This window comes from Channa argus, chromosome 6 (genome assembly GCF_033026475.1).
Source record: "Channa argus isolate prfri chromosome 6, Channa argus male v1.0, whole genome shotgun sequence".
NCBI lineage: Eukaryota > Metazoa > Chordata > Actinopteri > Anabantiformes > Channidae > Channa > Channa argus.
The window spans coordinates 25,067,977-25,090,181 of NC_090202.1; the positions used below are offsets into that span (position 1 = coordinate 25,067,977).

Below are 22,205 nucleotides of genomic sequence, written 5' to 3' on the forward strand. Positions count from 1 at the left end.
TTTATTTATGTATTTGTGCGTGTCTTTCCTCCGAACCCCAACTGGTTTCACGCACGCTTACACGGCAGACACACGCACCCAGCAGCTTGTCTTAGTGCCCTTCTGCTTCTTTGCTGCGGCAGAAAACTGGAGCAAAACAAATGAATCTTAGCGTTAGTCAAAAGAGGTTCGGGGGCTGCCCTGAACAGGGCCAGACGCAGTGGTTCCGGGGGCTCCTGAGTCTGATTGAAGGAGGCTCAGTAGCCCCAGCAGAGCCCCCCGGTGGGATCCACGGGGGGCTTGGCAGACAGGACAATTCTCGTTTCTGCACCCATCACAACACAGTGAATGTGACAGCACCTGAGGAAATTGTTCTCTGGAGGAGATCTACTGTAATAATATTCTAGACGAAGAAGAATCTCTCTTCCGTTCACTTCAATCGCTGCCGTGAGGCGTTCGCAGCTCCTCATTAACAACAGAGTGGCACCCAGAGTGATTGTGCTGTCAAACTTGATTGAACTCAGGGTCTGTTTGAAAGACAGACTCTCTAATCACCATGCCACCCCACTGCCCTAATAACTGTTCATAATTCATTATAAATGTCCATCCGAGGCAATAACTCACGCTCATTAGCAAAGTCTCACATTTAGGCAGTTCCGTTGCTGGAAGTTCACGGTCACTGTAGCGTATCCTCCAACCAAAGAATTGCGGGCCTCCAGCGCAGGTGGGGTGAGATATTTTGGCTGGCGTCCTGCGGGTCAGATATGCGTCACTGAAGGGGGGATGGGTAAAAAGGGACACCTGGTCCAGATTGACACCTTGGGGCTCGGCAACCAGGTGAACTGCCTGAGGGCAGCTGACCAAAAATGAGCTGCAATGAAACAGAGAGAGACGTACTGGAGGTTATGACCTATCACCATAAATGGTGACAGATCATTTACTTTTAATTTTCAGTCATTTTGCATTCTGTAACTGGAACAATTAACTTTTGTTTTTTTAAAAGAAAAGAGAAAAGATCTACTCTTTTGCTCTGAAACAAAACCATGAATGCTAACATGCTAACGGGACCATCCGGGGAACTCCTTGTCTGAGCAGCAGCCCACTTAGGCTCGGTAGAAATTGTGCAAGTCAGCTACAACTAAGGTGCGTAGTTTTTAAAAAGCGGTATATTAGTAGGACTATTTTAATTATTTTTTTTTATCGCATTAATTTACTTGCAGTATTCATATTTTGTGGCCTCGATGTTTCAGCCAAAACACACATGGATGCAATGAACCAGAATATAGTCATGCAGATTTTTTTTTTAACAAAACAAAATCTGTGGATTTAAAGGACATGCCCCCTGCAACCTCTCTGGCCTTGGCTAAATGCTGGCACTCCCGGTCAAGTCTGCCTCATACATTCCTCTGGAGTCCTGCCTTGCAGGGCCAGGCATCTTGGCACAGCACTGGTGGGGAATTTTCCACAGGTTGTCAGTGGACGAGGCAAACAGACCTACCTTTGTCTGTGCCCACAGTCTACCACCTCCTCTCTCTCGCGAGCACACACTCACCGTCTCTGCCGTCACACACACACACATATGCAGACTCTCGAAACTATTCAGAAATCTCGCAAAAAGTGACATTAAGCCAGGTCAAGTATTTCCATACATCTTTCACCTCATTATAAAACAAGAAATGCTTGCTCAGTCCCATGTTAAAAAAATGCATGACATGAAAATCAGCTTTGCAGCTGCGTGTTCATGTGGCTTCAACAGTTGCACTGTTGTATGTCAAATATAAACTCAGAGTTTTGGCTTTTCATTAAATGTTCTCTTTATGCTGCTGATGCTAAATCCCCGTAGTGAGAGTTAGGAATGGTTGTCAGCGTTGAGCACAAGTTGACCTGATGAGAGCGGCCGAGGGATTATTCCCATGTAAAGACAGAAGCTTTTCTCCCGCTCCCAGCTTGTTACCTGCCGGGCTGCTCTGAAGCCCCCTGGTGGTGGGGGTAATTAAAGTACCATAGCCCAGCCAAGCTGCAGTAACACTCCCAAATCCACAGAGAATGACTGGAGCCGGGGGTGCTCCTAATCCTGTTTGCGTCCATCGGGAACTACTCCAGTCCCAGCCGGAAGACGGGGAGGTCGGGGGACAGTGGACAATAGCCCAGTAGAGGGAGTGGGAATGAGGAAGGGTGGGAAGCAGTAAGAGGGACAGTGAACCTGTATTCACCCTCACTCCATGCCTCCCTCTGTTTTGCAGCTTTTGTCGTTGGAAAAAAAATCCTCAGAACCTCCCTCCTCTCTTTACTATTGTCTTGGCATATCTGAGAAGGCTCACACTCCTTTTTTTTTTTTTTTTTAAATTTTTATTTCAGGCGGTTCATTCAACGGGACAAGGGCAACGCAGTAAACAGCTCAGCAAACGAGCGGACTTCAGTCACACTCCAGTGTTTCATAAGTTTCATGTTATTAAAAGCTCGTTTGCTAAATTTCTGAGCACTCGGCGTGCTAATATTTACCTTGAGAATAAATTTGCACAAGTTCACCGATGTAACAGATGCAGTGGTTTGATTGGCATCAAGTGACCTACACTGGGTTATCCATTTACCATTGAGATTCAGACGCCGATGTGTGCAGCCTGGCATGGCCTCCCTTTTATCCCAACGAGCCCAACACGTGAAATTCAGCCTCCCTGTTCATTCGGACAATAATCCCCCACCTTCGACAGACAGAGTGAGAGAGTAAAGGGCACAGTGGTAATCCAGCCTGCAGGTTTGTCCCCCTTGTCTCCCCTCACTTCGGGGGGTTTGGACAGCTCCGCCCTCTCCCCCCCCCCCCCCCCCCCCCCCCCCCAAAAAAAAAAAATCCAATTAGATTCCTTCATTAACAAACCCAGTGGGAGCGGCACAAGCAGGGCCTAGTGCACAGAGGCACAAACACACTGGCACCCACTCGAACTGTGAGCTGCACCTGTGCATTTGCACACATCATGACACGGGGACACGACTCGGAGTTTGGAGTTTGTGGCTGCTGAAAACTTTAGCGTCCAGCTCTGCACAGGCTGAGGTCTGTGCTTGGGTTTTTCCATGCGATGTGACGTCCCCAGCGGGCAGACAGAACGCTGTGGCTCCACTGCGACTGCTGAGGCCTACAACACCGGCTGACTGAACCGAGAGTGACCAGCAGATGCTTAGTTAGAGCAAGAACTGTCATTAAACTCTCCACAGAAATGCAGAACCATGACAATGTATCATATTTTGTGCTGCTTATTGCATCAGTCATGGGTTTTGAGTTGCAAATGTTTTACTGATAAAATGAAAAGGGGACAGTTTGCCACTGATAAAAGTTGCCCGTTGCCCATTGTGATTCTTGTCCCACTGGGTTTTGAAAAGTGGTTGTTTATGAACATCTGCCCTCACTAGCTGCCAATTCTAAACAAGACTGATTAAAAAATAGCTAGAAGCATTCGTCTGACAAACAATGAAACTTTTCACAATTTTTTGGTTGATGGTGTCGATCACGCGCCGCTGTTAACCATTCAACAAGGCTGAGACAAAGAAAGCTGTGCGAGTAAGATCCATCAAAGCCCTCCCATCGTTCACTCTTTGGATTCGAGCCTCTACGCTCTGGTTCCTTTGGGCCAGACAAATAATTACTAGGATCAGTTATTCTAACAATTGTCCTATAACTGGAAATTTGTTCAGGTGGGAATATGATTTTTTTTCTTTTTCAAAATAAATGCAGCACTTATGATTCCAGGGGCCAACAGGGGCAGTCAGGTGCAATTGGAAGACTTTACTGGAGCATAATAAAGGCTTGACAGCATGCGGGTATAAGAAGTTAGCTGGTATAAGTATTATCTGGGCTGATGGGGAAACTGGGAACAGGTGTGTGAGACAGTGGAGAAAGTCATGTGACTGGAAATGGAGAGCAAGTACAGGCTGGATGGAAACTGCTGGTCCCTACGAGTGCAGACGCCTGAGAAAGTGAGAATGCGAGAATCATGACGTGGAAGTGAAGGTACAAACTTTCCTGGGAGAATAATTGGGTGGGGGTGTAATGCAGGGTGGGATGGCAGGTTGGCGGACAGCAGCGGGCAGTTATCCACAGCTGCTGCTGGCCAGAGTAAACAGTGCCGTGAAGTCCGTCTCTGCACACGCTGTCCATCCTCCCTAAACACTCCGCTCCGGCCTTGTGTCAGACATTTTGCTGACTCAAACCAGAAGTGGAAAACAGGCACTCAAAGAAGTACTGCTCCCACAGGGAGGAACACACAAACACCTTCAGCCGATTCCATCCAAACTGACGCATCCCTGCAAAAACACCAGGGAGTATTTACCTTACGTTCCCATGATTAACTGTCCCATAATTAGTCAAGCTCGCACTATAACCTCTCCTCCCGTGTGTGTCCAGGAGGACAAAACTGCTTTGTCATAGAGGTCAAATTCAGTGTATTTTGCAGGATATTACAACTCTGCACGTATGGGGGAAAATAGTGCATTTGAAAACACTGCTGATGCAATTAATTACATTTTACAGTGGGTTGTGTCAGGAAAGGCGTCCAGCATAAGAACTGTGCCAAATCAACATGTGGACAATGATCCACTGTGGCGACGCTGAACTCACGGATTAATCCGAAAGGACAAAAAACAAAAGTAGGTATTAGTAACAATTTTTTTTTAAAATGCAAGTTTAAAGTAATTTACATGTAACAAACATCCTCTTGAAATACTGAGATACTGAACTGGAATTAATGATATGGTTTTCCGCCTTATAAACTTCTGAGGAAAGAAGAGGACGTTCAAGGAGAAGACCGAACAACAACTTATTCAATATGAGTCCTCATTTACACTCTTTTCCTCTTCAGCCTTTTCCTCCTCTCTCTGCGTCAAAGCAACTACATTAGTCCTCCATGAGCAAATCTCTCTCTCTCTCTCTCTCTCTCTCCCTCTCTCTCTCTCTCGTGCGCAAGCGAACTCGCACATTCCAGAAGAAATCGCAGAATCAACAGGCATGAAATTCATTTCTCACATGGTTGCATCTGTGCCTTCTAATCATAACCTGGACTGACAATTCAATCCTGCACTCCATCGCCTGCTCCCCCCCGCCCACTTTGGCTTCCCCTCTCACCCGCTGTCCCACCCGAAACTCCCTTACCTTCAGCCTCCTCCTTCGTTCTCCCTAATTGCACAGTACCAGCCCCCCAACTCATTAGGCCTAACAAAAAACAATTAACGACGCCAACTATAATTACAGTAATGGCCGTAAGGGAGTTAGTGACCTAGTTCTTCCCCGCAGCTTCATCCAGCCAACCTCCCAGCAGCACCTTCTGGCCTGTGTGCAGGGGAGCAAGGTGGGGGTCAGAGTGTCTGAACCGAGTGACTAATGGTTGGTCAGAGCTTGTAATTAGGCTGCAGGAGGCTGGAGTCCAGTTTGGTCCCCTGGCGAGACGTGTTTTCTGTGCAGGGGTGGGGCGTGGGGTGGGGCGTGGGGTGGGGGGGGGGACCACAAACACTCCAATTCATCATCTGCGTGCCTAGAATTATATGAAAGTGATGAATGTGTAAAGTCAGGTAAATGACCGTATTACAGTAATGGCTGATTACAGCAATTTACCCTGAGCCCTGCCAAGAATATACTGTACAGTACATTCCAGCCCAGAGCACACAATGCAGGCTAATCCCAGATGCCTGGAGCTGCATGTGGAGGAGGCAGGGGGATGGTCAGTATGATTCCTCCAGGGAGGCTGAGTGCAAAACCAACCTTAAAAACCCCTGGCTCAATGCAAAGCACCAAAATAGAGCTGTGGGAATAGAAAAAGACAGTCTATGAGGGGATAGTGGCGAAGTGCACCTGCAAAGAAGGGAGTTGGGCTAAACAGGGGAGACACATTATCTAAAGAACTTTAATAGCAGATAATGCTTGTCTGCAATTAAGGCCCCAGTGTACAGGAAAACTTTGTGCACACAATTATAGTACATAGTACAATAGGTCGGACGTGTTGTTCTGATTTAGACTGAAACAGAATTGCAACCTCAGAACAAATTCACTACAATGTGAATCCACATTGCCTCAGATACTAATAAAGCCCATTTTCATTCCAGCTAAGTGTGATAGTGTCTGCTGCACCATATTGTACAATACAATTCGCTGCGGAGCCTGATTAAAAGTTGCACGGCTCTACTAGTGTGTTTTTCTGAGTGCCTGTGTGCGTGTGTGTGTGTGTGTGTGTGTTCAGTGAGTGTGTATTTTAGCATCAGTACAGGCCAGGGCGACGCTGCTCTGACAGTCTGGCAGCGCTGCTCTCAAGGCCTCTAGCTCTTAGGATTAATGTTAATTGTTTGAGAATGACTCTGAGCTCTGGACCACACAAGGAGAGCGAAGGGGGAACGCCGACCTGCGTTGGGCTGCAGGGGAGGGAAGCAGAGAGGAGTCCACAGAGAGTTTTAGCAAGCATCTCACTGATTCTTTCATGCTCCTTCATCCTGCACCGCACACACAGAAACACTCGTTCTCTTTGTTGTCTATCACGCTCAGTCTTTCTGTTTCCTTTTGCATTCAACCGGTGAAGTCCAATGACCTGCAGCCTCCCCTCCCCTTTCCTGGGGTCAAGATTAAGCGCCCGCAGACCCTACCTGCCAAGATGAGCATTTGTGTGCGATTGTGTGCCTGTGCACGCAAATGCATGTTTGCAGTTTTCAGTGGGAGGTCTGCAGCGAGATGTGGGAGGACGTTCGGGCAGGGATACGAAGAGCACAACAATTCATCAAAAACACTGACGCTGGCTTCAATTAGCTGAACTCTCATTAAATGCCTCGCCGGTTTTTGGTGTCAGTCCTTAGAGATGGCCAAGGTTTAGCAGCAGTGTATGTTCCCAGTGAAGATTCCAGTGTAAACACTGGAAGAATCCCAAAGAAATTTCTTTACCGCGCAATCAGTTCAGTCAACAAGTAAGCAAAACGCTCCCACTTCAACGAACAGAGGAGAGAGCTCTTTGCCTGCTCAGCCCTGCAGCTCAAATAATGTGAAAGAGGAGAGAATAACAGACAGGAGCTGGCAATGACAGAGACACGAGATGGACGGCTGTGTTTACAGAGGAGGGTGTGGAAGGTTGGAGCCCCGCAGATTCACTCCATCCAGAAAATGGCTCCCATGACCTGTCCAGATGCTTACTGCGACTCGATAGTGTTCATGTGGGAGCGGCTTATAAATCAAGCAGGAGCATGATATCAAATGCTTTTTATTTACTGTCTGGAATCGTTGAAGTCATGGTCCGGGATGGGCGGTTTTGGGTTTCCAAAGGAGGGACCAAGTATGTGACAAGTGTGTGTACAGTATGTGTGAAGCAGTGGGCGTGTGTGTCATGGTGTAATGATGGGGCATGAACCACAAACCTTCTTTTAACTGAGAGATTACAAAACAGGAAACACTCAAGTGTGTGAGACAGTGGTGCTTGGGATGGGAGGGGGGGGGGGGGGGGGGGGATGCGGACGCGGCAATGGCACCACAGTTAAAAACATCCCAGTTCTCCTAGAGTGGCTTCTCCTCATTGGTTCCATATCAAGTTGAAGTTCATATTCTATATTAATTCTATATTGATATGTGGTTTCAGTTTTAGCATCTGTGATCTCCTCATCCCATAGCCTACATCCTGGCCCCTCGGACCCTCTGATCAGTTACTCCTCTCATTTCCACATTCGCAGTCTCTATCTTGACATACTAGAGATTTTTCCACTGCAGCTTCCTGGAAATTGGATTCTTTTCTTTCCTGGTGCAAACAGGGTTAAAATTCAAAATGAATCCAACTTTCAAGACGCCACAATAGGACACACTAAAGTGATGCGGCTATATCCACTGGAAATGAAAGAACATGCATTATTGTGATCTTAGTGAAATATTTAGCGACAATAATAGTATAATAATAGTTTGATGATAACGTTGACTCTGTGCAAAGGCTCATCAACATTTGTGTTTTAATCCAAGTTGATACTACTCTTGGAGTCAGTTTGAACATTTTTGCAGAACATAAGCTGCTGCCATCTGGTCGGAGACTTTCGTTGCCATAACGAAGGACAAGTAGATTTAAAAATTCATTGTGCCGGGTCCCATTGCTCTCCTGAAGAGCATCACCCTGTTTGGGATCTTTTTATTATGTTTGATTTTGGACTGTGTTGGTATGCGTGTGGTTATGTGGTTGCACAAACTGCTTACTGCTGGCTGCAAGATAAATTGACCCATATGGACAATGAAGTTGACCTTGACCTTAAATAATTGGCTGCAAAAAAAAAAACACAGCTCCTACATGTGTTCTACTGACAGTAACAGATATTTAGAGAGATGATAATTCCATTTAAACCAAAATGCAAAACAATTATTACCATTAACAGGTACTAAACGTCCTGCACCCTGACCAAAATGCCGCCAGCAGGCCTCATGCAGGTATGATATCCGCAGGCTAACAGCTTGTGGAGGCCTTCAGTGTCAGATCTTCCCCTTTCTGCTGCCACTTTTAAATCCTGGCCAACTCATTAATTTATTGCCATAAATGTTCCAATTTGCCTGTCACGGCTAGCATACGTTGATTTCTGTCGTCTCATTTTGTGTTGTTTTAACTTGCCTGTTGTGTTCAAATGCGCTCGGTGAAAAAATGTGACTTGACTCGACTTGATCCTGTGGAGAGACGATGCTGGCTGCGTTCACACTGCAGCCCAGTACCAATTCTGTTTTCCAGGTTATGCTTACATATGGCAGAAATCTAGTGTTTACTACGACCAGGTTAGTTTAAGAATTAATATTAATCATGCTGTGGTTGTCCTCCTTTGTGTGTTTGGGACTCACAGAACAGTATAAACAGCTTACACTGATCCCAAACATGAGCAGACCTTTTAGCATAAATGCATTTGACACAAACATTAGACACAGAGGGAAACAAACAGATGTCTTTTGTTGTTGTTGCCCCGCTTGTGTTTTTCTGCATCACTGTCTATTTGTGTTGGTAATGGATACATCCCAAAATACAAAGCCTTACTTTGGAAAACATCAGATATGAGCAGCAATTTTGGGATTAAGCGTGTGGAGTTCCTGGCAGGAAGTTTGTTCACGGCTGACAGGCTGACACACTGTCTTATGTATTTTCACACTCTGACTCAGACGGAGGTGAAGGAGGACAAATTCCAAAGAAACCGCAGGAGAAATTTGCCAGCGACGGCACAACGCTCAGTTTTCTTCTGCTGCTGGTTACGATTTTCATCCCACAGCTGCACGGCAACAAACACCGGCCCCCATTTTCCTTTTGCCCACATCCCTCATTCCTCGCTCCTTCCAACTTTCCCTACCATCCACCTCACGCCTCTTGTTTAGGCGACTCCCTCCTGCCTCCCCCCTTGTACACTACCACAAACACACCCTGTCCACTCACTCAGCCTATAGGCTGCCTTTCTCCTCCGCAGCTGCCAAGAATAAGACAAGCTGATGTGGGGGCCCCGCGGGGGAGGCCCCGTGCTGGGGAAGTAGTGCTTCTCCAGCCTGAGCAGTCACTCCGCTGAATTCAGCCACTTGGCTCTGTTTATTTAATATTCAGTCAGCTGTGGGGAGTGGGGTTAGCCACAGCTTATAAAACTCAGTCAGCATGACCAAGATGTAACCCCCCCTCCCCATATTCACCAACAACCCCAACACACAGCCTTTAATATATATTCTCCCATAGGTTTTACCTGTAGGAAGACAAAATGTGGCGACACGAGCCGAGACTTTCTTGGTTTTATGTATCTTAGCAATTTCATGTAGCATTAATAAACTAGGACAAATTTCAAGAGACTGCAGCACAGCTGGGGGGGGGGGGGGGGGGGGCTCTAACTGCAAATGGAGTTTCGTTTTTACGACACATTAATGCAAACTAGTTCTGCCCTGCATGGAACAAACACGTTCAATAATTCAACAGAAGAAGCTTGAAAACAAACACCGTGGTAACAAGCAGCGGGTAGACACACTGACAGACACACTGACAGACCGCTGACACTTCTTCCTCTGTGCAGTACAAGGCGAACTCAGGGATGTCATGAGGTTGATTGGTTGACTGGAATTAGGACGACTGGACGGTAACAAAGCAGGGGAAGTTAAGAAGAGCATGAAGTGCATGAATATGAATTTGTGTATAAGAGAGAAGGTGGGGGTGGTGGGGGGGCTTCTACACAATTCTCACATATTAGATCTAGCTGCTCAATCTATGCCTTGACTGGAAGGCTCCATGGCAACCTTCAAGGTCAGGGGTCACGGGGAAAGGTTGCTTTTATCTGCTAATGAGGTCGGTACCTGGGGCTCAGTGTCTCTCAGCCTCTGTCTCCCCACATATCTGCAGCGCCACTGAAGGTGGGGGGCGACCGGGAAAGGGGGGGTCTCTGAATGCCTGCCGAGTGACACCAATGCCATCTTCACTCATCTACGCCCCAGCCTCCGAGTCGCGCCCTTTGAGTGAGTGTGATGGAGTGCAAGGTTGCGGGGGCAGGAGGGGGGTTCACTCCGATTAGGTTCTGCCCCTTCGGAAAGATGACAAACGGCTTCGAAAATTGCTGTCCCCCAGTCTGCCTCCCCATTGTGAAATAAGTGTTCACATGCAAATCGACAATCGCCCCACAAGCCCTGTGGATGTCGTTCCCCCGTACCTTCACTCTCGGAGTTTGATGAATTGCCTACGCAGCAACACGGTTTGTGTAGCATTGTACTTACTGTTAAAATGGCCCGTGATTTATGTCATGTTGTTTTGCTTCTTGCACACAAATTAGCCCTGCTGAGAGAGTGCTGACAGAGCAGTCAAACAAACCACACGTTCGCCAACATTTACCTTTTTTTTTTAATCACTAACAATTTAAAAGGACTAAGTCACTGTAGCCTCTGAGTTATGGCCACTTAAAACAAATAGGTGTTGAATGAGACGTGGGCTTTTCCATTGGCTAAGCTGTTAATGCCCCTGGAAAACACACCTCCCTTGCCAATCTGCTCTCACTATATCACACAAGGCCAACACCCCTTTACTCACCAACACACACGCCCCCTGTCATGTTCGCAGGCCTGAGAAAAGAGTCCATTAACTCTGATTTAGTGGCAGTGTCATGCTGTCCCCTTTGTGAAGTGGTGACATTTGGTGAATGGGAATCAGAATTTGCTCCTCCTCCATCTTTCCTTCTCTTGGCTCCACACTCGGGGTATGTGGAGGAGTTTGTGTGGCTCCGGGTGGGAGTGCGAGGGGCTTCAGAGTTGTGGCTGGGGAGGGGTGGAGACGTGGATTGAGAGGGTTTTGCTGCCACATGTCTCTGATTGGCGGACTCTTTGTGCCTGGGCCAGCCTGTTTGTTTAGCCTTTCCTCAGAGAGCTGCCTCACACATCGGTGCCTCGTGTCGAGGACTGAAGACAAGCTCAAGCTCTGACAGGTGAACGGAGGCATAGGAAGCCCCAGAAAATGCTTCAGATACAAGTTGCTCGTATACTTTTGGTAAAAATAACATTGTTCAAGTTAATTGTCGAGGTCTGGAAATGCAGCAAAGGACAATAGCAGGGGTTACATCCACAACCGGCTCCTGCTTCATCTTCAGCCTACTTACTAACCTCAGTTGTGTTTACTGGTTTACTCGCTCCAACTAAAGTAGTTTAAAGTAGTTTCTTGCACCTTTTCTCACCATCTGACCACTTGTTTATCTGAGTTTCCAGATCTCAGCAATTGCTAAATATTAAGGGGTCGGCAAGAAATCCAGGGTTCAGAGCCACTGCATCTGGTCAAAGATACCTGAGAATGTTTCCAAAAAGGATTTTTTTCTTAGGGAGGAATACTGAGAAATCAAACTGTCAGTTCCTTTGGCAACCCAGATAAAACAGGAATGCAAGATAAAAGGCATGTGATGCAATGGACACTGAGATTTTAGGGGCATCGTTCCAAAAGCCTAAGAAAAATACTGGACTGAAAGATTTATAATGTAATATTTTAGAGCTGCAGACAGCTACTTCTGGAGGAATCCCACAAGTCTGGTAGATTTTAACTTCACAAATAACTCACAGTAATCTATTCCTTCAAACTAAATATCTTTCAGATAAATTGTTCAAGAATGATGAGTGTTCCTCAGGGGTTTCAAGTTTAAAGTGGGCCCACAGCTGCTACCTATTGGATTCAGTGATTGTCGCTCATGACCTTTGCAGAATTCACCCGTTCCCGACTAACCTTTCCCACCAGCCAGTGACGAGTCGGGACGGGCTCCTGCCCGGTTTCAGCAGTGTTGATGCAGAAGATGAGCCCCAGCCAAGTGATAAGTGGGAAATGGGAAGGGGAATGGGGGCTGGGGGCAGAGAGGTCAGGATTGATTATTTTACCCCACTCTTTCGGAAAACAAAATGGGAAAATATTTACACAAACAGGAAGCTTAGCATTTCCTAATGACTGGAAACATGTTGAGCGTGTCACCCTGCCCCCTTATTTATAAGTCAGCACATGCACACACACACACACACACACACACACACGCCCAAAGTCAGATATACTATTTACAGATTTGACAACTGACATCCAAGAATGAAGAAAGTTTTTAGAGAGAGCTACACATACACTGTGGTGACGAAAGTCTGGATGGTGGAGAGTTTTCATCCAAAGCTAAAAACACGTTTAATGTTGTGGAGCTGAAGTTTGCCTTAAGCTTCCTGTTTGTGTTTGAGTCAACCATAATAAGTTGTGAGTTTATGGACCTTTGCTCCCCAAATGTCGACCATTTCGCTAATTGTGTACATCTGCGGCTGGTGTTTTGATGTTTGGTCTCAATGTGCAGCTGTCCGACAGCATCTGGTTGAAAGTGGCACGGCCCTGCGTTATCTGTGTCCAGCCCTTTAACAGCAGCCGCGCATGTGGTTTGTGATCCACCGGGAAGGGTTTGGCTTTTCTTGGTGCAAAGTCTCAAATTTGACTTTCAGCCCAGCACAACTAAATTCTTGACTATAAAAAAAACAAAACAATCCACATCGAGCCTTCAGCCATTTGAAGGTTTTATGCAGACTATAACGCTGAGTCGGCAAAAGTTTGTTTGTTCAGGTTTGGCACAAACATGTTAAACGAAGGAAAGCGGTGTCTTAAAAACAAACAAGTCTATTATTTGTTAGAAAAAGAATCTACTGTATAGTATTATTGGAAAATATTGCATTGCTATAAATAATCCATCAAAACTAAATATGCATGTAGAAAATGCAGAACGTAGCCAAAGTTTCAGACACGTTTTCTCCTTTTTTTTATGGTGATGCTGCCAATGTATCCATTATTGAGAATAAAGTCCAGGATTCAGGTATTTTTCTATTTTTTGCTACTTCATACATCAACTTCACTACACAAATGTCCGACTCGTTCTCTACTGCATTAACTTGATCAGATTAAGAAAACTAAATGCAGTATAATCCTGAGACAACTACTACCAACCCAATTCAAAGTAGAGTTAATAGATTCAAATCATGTACATGTAGTGTGGTTAAAATAAGCTCCATCATCAGCTGCAGCTTTAAAATGACAAATTAAGGTGTTAATCAGTGTTTAATTCAATAAAATCATATTGATGCAAAATACTTTCACTGTTGTTTCTTCGAGTACTTTTTCAGCTAATCAACATTTTAAAATGAAGGACTTTTCCTTTACTCTCTACACTCTGGTATTAATAATTTTATTTAAGTACTTCCTCCACAGCTGAGTACAGAATTTACAGCCAAGTCAGTTAATGTAGTTACGAAATGTAAACGTTAACATGATGACAAAAATGTATTTTGTTTTGCAAAAAGATCATTTCCTGGAAAGATGCTGCTACAGCAGGACGTAGTTGTCAAGAAACAAGAGATGAGAAGATTCAGTTTAAAATGTTAGGAGGACTTCAGTCACAGAGAAAACTATCGTTACTCATATTTAAAGCCTAAGTTGTTCTTGTCACCAGTGAAACCTGAGCTCCAGTAATTGTCAGGTTAAGGCGAGGGATTGACCTCTGCCATGAACCGTGTTCCCTGAAACAACACACACTTCAGCCGGCTTTGAAAAAGCCTCTCATACAGGGGCTCGAGCGGCCCGTGAGGAAACTAGTCATCACTTCTGTTGCGTGTAACTAAACAAAGCTCGTGCTAATTTCATTTGCTCACTCTTACATTCTCGGCAGGCAGATAGATGGTGCCCTCTGCTCCCTCGCAGACCCCATCCCTTCTGCTGGCCATGACATCACGCGCGAGCAATGCGAGGCGCGAATTCATCCGGACACGACCGGGATGTTCCCCACTAGCTCGTAAAGTAGGGGCTTGTTTTGCATTCGAAGCGCTGTTTCTCATTCACATCTAATAAAATCACCCTCCCTCCCCTCTCAGATTCATCTATTAAAGCCGTTAATAAATCAATTCAAAACGTTTGTTGTCTTTTGAATCTTCGACCTCAAAGTCAATGTGGTAATTGTTATTGTTAGCGAGCATCCAAGGCTGTTATTTTCTGTGTATTTATGACTGATTCGTGGAAAATGCTACATATTCAAGTGGCATGTCATAACAGATTTTTCTGTATTCAAAGCTCTGGCCACTAACTTCAAATAACCAAGCGCGCCCCATCCCACAGTCTTTACATCTCTCTGTCTGCCACGACATGACGCGTTTCCATCTTTGGTGTTGTGACAGCACAGATCCCGCTGCGCTCCGCTCACATTCCTTTCATTTCACATGCCCTGGGGTGGGGGGGGTGGGGGTCGGGCCCCACCTTCCCCACTTACTGCCCCAGAGTGACGGAACCAGACAGATGCATCATCTGACAAATGCTATGCAAATATTCAGATGGTACCAACGTCACATACAGTAAATAGAACTTAGTATGGTAAATGAATTAATTGGTTTGGATCAGAAGTTCTGTTTGGTTTGATCAAAAACAGTCTGGAACCTGGTTCAGCGTGGACGTGCAGCATAATTGAATTTGGATCAAAGGCATTCAGGTCTTTCGAAACGGTTCCAGCACTGACCTTCAGTGCCCTCTTCCACCTCCCGGTACCACTCTGAAATCTCTGCTTTGAAGGGCTCAAGTCATCACCGCAGCAAACCTACGCGACCTCCACACAGAAAGGCCCTGTCTGGTCCAGGGATTGAACCCAGGACCCTCTTGCTGTAAGGGGTTAGAGTGCTAACCCCTCTGCCACCCAAAGAAGAAAAATAGTTTTGGAAATCATTGTAACCTCGTCTTCCTCCTGCAAAACAGAAGAATGCACTTCTTCCAATCACGCGTGCATGACGAAAAGGCCTTTCTTACTTTAAAAGAGCAGTAAGTCAGACATCAAAGCAAGTAGCACAGCAATAAAAACTGCATCTGCAGATATCTACAGTCATAATTCTGTTTGATGGAGTAAGTCAGTAAATGAATCAAGTTATACTAAAACACAAAACACACACTGTGACATGGTACATATGAGTTGCGACTGCTATTAACACATTCATGGTTCTTATGGTTGACGAGCGTGTCCAACATTTTCTCCTTATAAAGCTGATTGAAGGGAAAAGCTCTGGGACAAGGTCAATCACTGCAGACAGATCACAGCTGAATATACAACAAATGTTCAATGTGTTCTGCTTGTAATAACTGGTGGAAGTCTGCCCTCTTGTGTGTGAAGTATTCTCTAAAACTCTTCTGGGAGTTGACAAAAAACAGCAGTTGAATAAATACGTCACTTGTAGCAACCAGCAAAACTTCGCTCCCAAATAAGCAAACCCTGCCATTTGCTTTACAATGTTCAGTGCCCGTGCAAAGCGCGTCCTGGTGAAAATCACTTCTTCCTCCCAGATTTGCGCAGGAGTCCGATAGTGGAGGAGACCTGTAGAGCAGACCTCTCGCACAGCGAGAGAGGGGCCTCTGTGTCTGAGTCTGCGGCCACCGAGGAGGCAGATGTGGACGCGGAAGTCGAGTTGCAGCACTCCGGTGGCGTGCCGTTTGTGCTTCCACGGAGATGAGAGGAAGTCTGCGGAGAGACTGAGCTTGACAGGGCCCCGCTAGTATGAGCGAGGGGCCCCGCGTGTCTTTCCTTATTCCCCTTTCCAAGTCCCTCCAGGTGGGCTTGGAACGTACAGGTCTGTTGTTCCAGCGAACGGAAACTCTCCTGCACCTTGTCAAACTGCGAGGAGAGAGACATTTTTTTTTTTTTAAATCCCGGTGGGTTTCTAAACCAACGAACAACATTCAGATGTTTGTCCAATGGGGGGAGTTTCGAGTACCTGCTCAATGTTGGACTGAAGCAACCGTTCTGCCCAGACCGACTCACTGCTGCTGCTCACACTGTTGCGTATGTGACTGTGACCCCAGATTAGCTCCTGTGAAACAAGGCAGAGGGGGTTTCTGCATGAGGACGGCAGGAAATACCTGGGGGGGGGCCCTTCCTGACTAGGACTTTACCTGCAGAAGTTGTGTGCAGTCCTTCAGATTAACCTGGCAGGACTGAAGTTTGTTCCCAAAGTGGCCTAAGACTGCAAGCAAAGTCTACCACAAAACACATTACAAACACTATTACAATGAATGCTCAAAGGCAAAGACCAGGAATGTTCTAATGAAATCAAGATTCATGGTTCTAATAAGCTACAACTAAGACAACTTTCAGAAACTTCACAAATACATAGTTGTTAGTTGCAGTGCAGCTCTGTAACAGCGGTACTTGCAGAACTGTTTAGGCACCTCAGCATCTGTTTGTGCCAAGGCCAGGTCTCTGTGGCCTCGCCGGCCCTCTTTGGTTAACGTGACCCCAGTATGTAGCTCCTCCAGCTGAGCCCAGAGCCCACCTACGCCTTCCAGCAGGTCCTTCACGCTGGCCTCAAAACCCCGCTGCGCCTGGATGAGCGTACGCAGTGACCTCATCCTGTCAGACAGGAACGTTTGAAGTAAATCCAACTGGGCTCCATTTACCGGAAAGAAGCCGGCGTGTACACTATGCGGAGCCTCACCTCTGCTGCAGGTAGGTGCGGATGAGCTTCACTCTGTCTTTCAATACTGAGTCTCGCTCCACCTCCTCCAGCGTCGCTCCTGATCCACTATCAGCCTGTTCAAGCGTCTGAAACACTGACTACATTGAAAAAGAGACGATAGAAGGATATTTTAATGCTGGCCAGGATCAACACACAGTGCATCACAACAAACGCGGTAATGGGTGCAGGCTGCTCAGATTTCCCCCGTCCACCTCAGGCTTTAAACCACCCGGTAGATTTAATGTTGTAGCTGATGGGTGTACAGTGGTTTTCCATTGTCTAATCACACTTTTGTTCTTCTTAATCGTAATCCGCGCTGGCAGAATTTGCAGCAGTAACATAATTTAAACAAGCAAAGATGTAAACAGCGACACTGCTGCACTGAGAGCATTTTTATTATTTTCCTGAGTCTTGGTCAAACTGGTGCCAGACGAAAAGGCCGCTCCACCATGTCAGAATATTTGTGAGCCCTTGAACCCACAGTAAGTTGATTTTGATTCGTTTTTCAAATGTTTTGTCATGAAAAAAAAGTGTCCAAGCATTTCGTGTCAATCGATTCAACATATAAAATAACCGTTGGACCAGAGACTGCAACCATCTTTGCTAGTGTGGCTCACACAGAAAAAGACAGAGAGTAGGGGGTGAAATACTAAAATTCTCCCGCTGCCAGTCTGGTTAATTCGCAGCGCAGACAAACAGCAGCTCAGTGATGGTGTGTGTCGCCCGAGGCTAGAATATCTGTGTATGCCTGAGTGCACGGTCTGATCTCTGCAGTCCCACCAACAAAGGCTTTACACTGATCGACATGCAAAGAGCAACTTAAAAACTCGGCAGATGAGAGGTGTTGCTGCAGGCTACTGTGTGTGTGTGTGTGTGTGTGTGTGTGTGTGTGTGTGTTTGAGAGAGAGAGTAATTTTTTTCTTTAAGGTGGCTTTCTCCACCTTACCTCCAGCCTGGAGAGGAGAGTCTCAACTTGGGGTACACTGGGGTCTGGCAGAGGCTCCTGGAGCACACAGAGAAGCAGGCTATCAGCCAGGGCAATGGCCAGAGGAACACTGTGGCCCAGGCCCCTTGACTGGGAAACCCTGGAGATGTAAGGAGACCTCAGTGAGCATGTGTGTGGGTTTGTGGTGCAAAGCTGCTCCCTTGCAAAACAAAAACCAAAAGAAACGTATCAGAAATACAAGGTTGTAGCTGTAAAAATAACAAAGTCTCACCATGAATACTGGTTATCTCTGTTTTCAGCTACAACCTCCTGCTCTATCCTCTGTGGAGGCTCCTCCTTGAATTGAAGCAGTCACTGAATAAACATAACGCATTTCAACACACCAGCACCGTCAAGAGGTGTCTGCTTCACGCTGCTGCACTGACCTGGTTCTGTCCTGGCCGCAGGCGGCCCTTCAGGGCATAGACACAACCTCCCACAACCGCCCACAGCAAACACACCAACAAGAGCCTCCAGCACACGTCCATCACAAAGAAAGAGAGGTGCTGCAGCGCCTCCACCTGGCACAAGGACCACAACACACCCACTGGAACAACGTTGTACCAGCCTCTCCAGGGAGGAAGGGAACAAAGAGCCTGGGTCCAGGTTGTCTGCTGTGGCCCATCATCAGCTGCTGTTTCATTTGAACTGCTGGAGAAACAGAAGGAGTTTAAAAAAGTAAAAAAAAATACAGCAGGAAGAATGAGAGCCAGTTTATCGAACACCAAAAGGAGCATTTCTGCCTGTTTGTCACAACCTTAGTTGCTCTTAGATACATCTACACAATCATAGAAGTCCTCTTTTACAATCAAACTATCCATTAATTTTCCCCTTAATCATTATTATCATAACATGTTAACAATTTATGCCCCTTACGTCATGTCTGACCATTCAAACAGTGGCTGAGGAAATACATGATGTTTACTTAAATAAAAGTATCAAAACAACGGTGTTGTAATACTTTGCTGCATTGAAAATTAACTTCAGTAAAAGTGAAATCAAAAGCAAAAGTCTTTATGCAAAATGGCACATTTCAGAATAATTTATAATACCTTATTTTTGTTGTAATAATCCATGCTTTAATATGTTTATGACACTTTTTTTTTACGTCTAACATCATTGTTGAATTAAGTTTTGTGATCATACTTTTGTTTATTACTCACACAATTGGAAAGTAACTATTAACTAGAATGGGCATTTCCTGCAGAAAATGCGTGTGATTGCTGAAAGCCAGCCGCTGCACCTGCTGCAGCCATCCCCGAATCTGCAGCTTTGAAAGTTGTAGAAGCGACAGGCAACACTGTAGCATGTGTAGTTTTTTAAAATATTGAACAACTAGTGAGTTGCAGTACCGCGAACGGCCGCCAGGTGGCGCACGTGGTAGTACTAAAGGCCCTGTACAATATAGAAGTGAAATCAGAAAGAAAAAAAAAATTTTTTTGAGTTAAAAAACGAGTTAAATAACTGACCACACGGTGGCGCTAGAGAGCCCACACTGTAACATGTGAAGCATTTCATCATGGGGCAGCTTTCCTGAAAGTTTCATAACAATATCACGTGTAGTTTCCGAGATACAGCCATGTGTAGATTGCTCTCATAGACGGCAACAAACAAATCATACAAATATTCATAATAATTATTGTACATCAGCTGTCAGCCCACAGAGTAATACATCAACTCTCCTATCTGTACTTAACATATTACAGTTGGAACCATGTTTCTAGCTGTAAGCGTGTAGGACTAGTTGCATGTCAAAACAACTAACATAAACATGCTGATATCTGACCACACGGTGGCGCTATAGAGCCCACGCTGTAACATGTGAAGCACTTCATCATGGGACAGCACTACACAAAGCTGCATCATGCTACCATGTGTAGTTTTTGAGATATTGCAGTATTAAGATTGCTCTCATAGACGGCAATGCAAAAAACAAATCATACAAATATTCATAACAATTATTGTACATCAGCTGTCAGCCCACAGAGTAATACATGAACTCTCCTAACTGTACTTAACATATTACAGTTGGAACCATGTTTCTAGCTGTAAGCGTGTAGGACTAGTAGCATGTCAAAAAACGCACATAAACATGTTGATATCTGACCACAAGGTGGCGCTATAGAGCCCACGCTGTAACATGTGAAGCACTTCATCATGGGACAGCATCCCACAAAGCTGCATCATGCTACCATGTGTAGTTTTAGAGATAATGCAGTTTAAACATCACTTCCATAGACTTTCCATTCAAAAAAAAAATTCATATTAATATTCATAATAATTACAGTACATTAGCTATCAGCACACAGGGTAGTGAGCACACCTCTCCCAACCATGCTTAACATATTACAGTTGGAACCATGTTTGCAGCTTTTAGCATTCAGGACTTACAGCACGCCAAAAAACGTACGGAAGAATCCGTAATAATAATAATAATAATAATAATAAAATTAAATACTGGAAACAACATTTCAGCAATCACACTAATTAACATTATCAATAGTGGCATAATTGTACAATATTTGCCGAAGCAAGATGGAAATGGAAATACGAAAAGTATACGAAAGTACAGTAAAAAAAATGCCTTAAAAGTACTTTTTTAATGTTACGGATGTGTTGTGCTTCACCTTTCATACACTTTGTTGGAATTTAGAGGAAAGTTTCGAGGTTTTAAAACAATGGTTTGCTACTAACCAGCTACTGGAATCAAATAAGTTCCTCCCTAAATCAGGACTGTCCTGGGTGACCGACTGATCTTTTACCTAAGCAGCTAAAAATGAACCAGACCATCACACATGTCGACTTACATCTTCATAATGAAGCCGAGAAACGTTTGATTTCAACGATCTGAGATTTCTTCTTTCTTGTAGCAGCTAATCAGAGACCTGCCACTCGAAAGCAAATTCAAACGAAAGTCCAGCTGTTGATTGACACGCTGCTCTACCTACCACTGGAGTTCTCTTCCTGTCTCCAGTTCCACTCCCTCCATCGACTCCCAGTCCACCTTCTCCCCCGGTCCTGTGCCCCCCTGAGCTTTGGGGTAGGGGGCTGTCAGTCGAGGCATGGGAGCAGCACCGATTTAAACCTGCTGGTTCATTCTCCACCGGAGCATTTGCTCAACAACCCTGATACACTCGCTACATGTGTGATCAGTTGCTCATCACGACAAGCATGTTAAACTGGTTCTACTGAAAGATTAGTTTTAATGTTTTTTTTTTCCTCCTTTTTCCACATTCCACGCTCGCAGGCATGTGTTCAACATACCAGACACAATTGTTTGAGCGTCAAACCTTGTTCCACCCAACGGTTGACTTCTTCCCCCTCAGCTGTACATCACCGACTGACACAGACTCTGAGGTGAATACGAAGACTTTTCACTGATATTTCCATATGTTGGCTGGTAGTTTTTCCTCCCAGCTTCAAGATGCTGTAGGATTTGTTTCGGATTTCTGAGGCTATGCTGCCATCTAGCAGTTAAAAACAAGCAGGACGTGTCCACAATTAAAAACTCAAATGAACCTACACACACACACTACGTCAGAGGATGTACACAGTGTACACATATAAAATAATTTTATTTCCTCAGCCCGCAGACCAAAGGACAATAATGGGAATCGCTGTATTCATAATATTCCTTCTATATATATTTTTACATTGTACAATTTGTCATGGAGCAACATAAATTATGTCCACATTAACTCATTTTGCTGCATTAATGTGTGTTGCCATGATGGTAAACAAGCTGCAGCAGAGGCGCCTTGCTGATGGTGATAACTGTCACACGTTTTCAGCTCTGCCAACTTAAGTCTATGACACTGATGAGATCACTTACTAGTTTCCATCCTAAACTACGATAGAACAACTCACAGTGAAAACCCACCCTCAATTTAACCATTTTCACTTTGTGTTGGTTAAGGTGAAACATGTCGAGGGGCCTGGTGGATCAGTGGTAGAGCACTGGGTTTGGAAGTCCGCAGGTTCAAATCCCCACCAGGTGTGGCCCCACCATGCAGCCAGCAAGCATCGTGTAGTGTGAAACGCATCAACGTCACCCCACATTCCGCTGTGTCGACCCCTGAAGGGACAAGCCAAAAGCCGTTGATCTTGGAATATAAAAAAAATGTCGAGTTCTTAAATATTTTACTGGCAAAATTTAATGGAATAAAAAGGCATTTTAAACTTTAAAGGTCTGTTTTGCTGAGGTAAATGGGAAAATCTTGTTTTTTGCTATTTGTTGTTTTTTTTCCCCCTTTTCTCATTATCTCAGTGCCCCTAATT

General features: G+C 45.2%; 1 protein-coding gene across 3 annotated transcripts in view; it reads right to left on the reverse strand.

Annotated features, from left to right (window-relative positions):
- cdon (cell adhesion associated, oncogene regulated) overlaps positions 1-21,281 on the reverse strand; it is an 80,427-nt gene extending 59,146 nt beyond the window's left edge. Inside the window, exons 1-4 of one of the 3 annotated variants that reach the window (XM_067506682.1) lie at positions 20,876-21,281; positions 18,314-18,575; positions 18,160-18,224; positions 17,889-18,027 (exon numbers count right to left, since the gene is read on the reverse strand). In XM_067506682.1, coding sequence (XP_067362783.1) covers positions 17,889-18,027; positions 18,160-18,224; positions 18,314-18,575; positions 20,876-20,991 — 582 coding nt within the window. In that variant the 5' untranslated portion in view covers positions 20,992-21,281. Of the gene's footprint in view, positions 1-17,888; positions 18,028-18,159; positions 18,225-18,313; positions 18,579-20,734; positions 20,758-20,875 lie in introns of those variants that run through there. The other 2 variants (XM_067506681.1, XM_067506684.1) reach the window with 2 other exon arrangements.
- Positions 21,282-22,205: the final 924 nt, after the last annotated feature.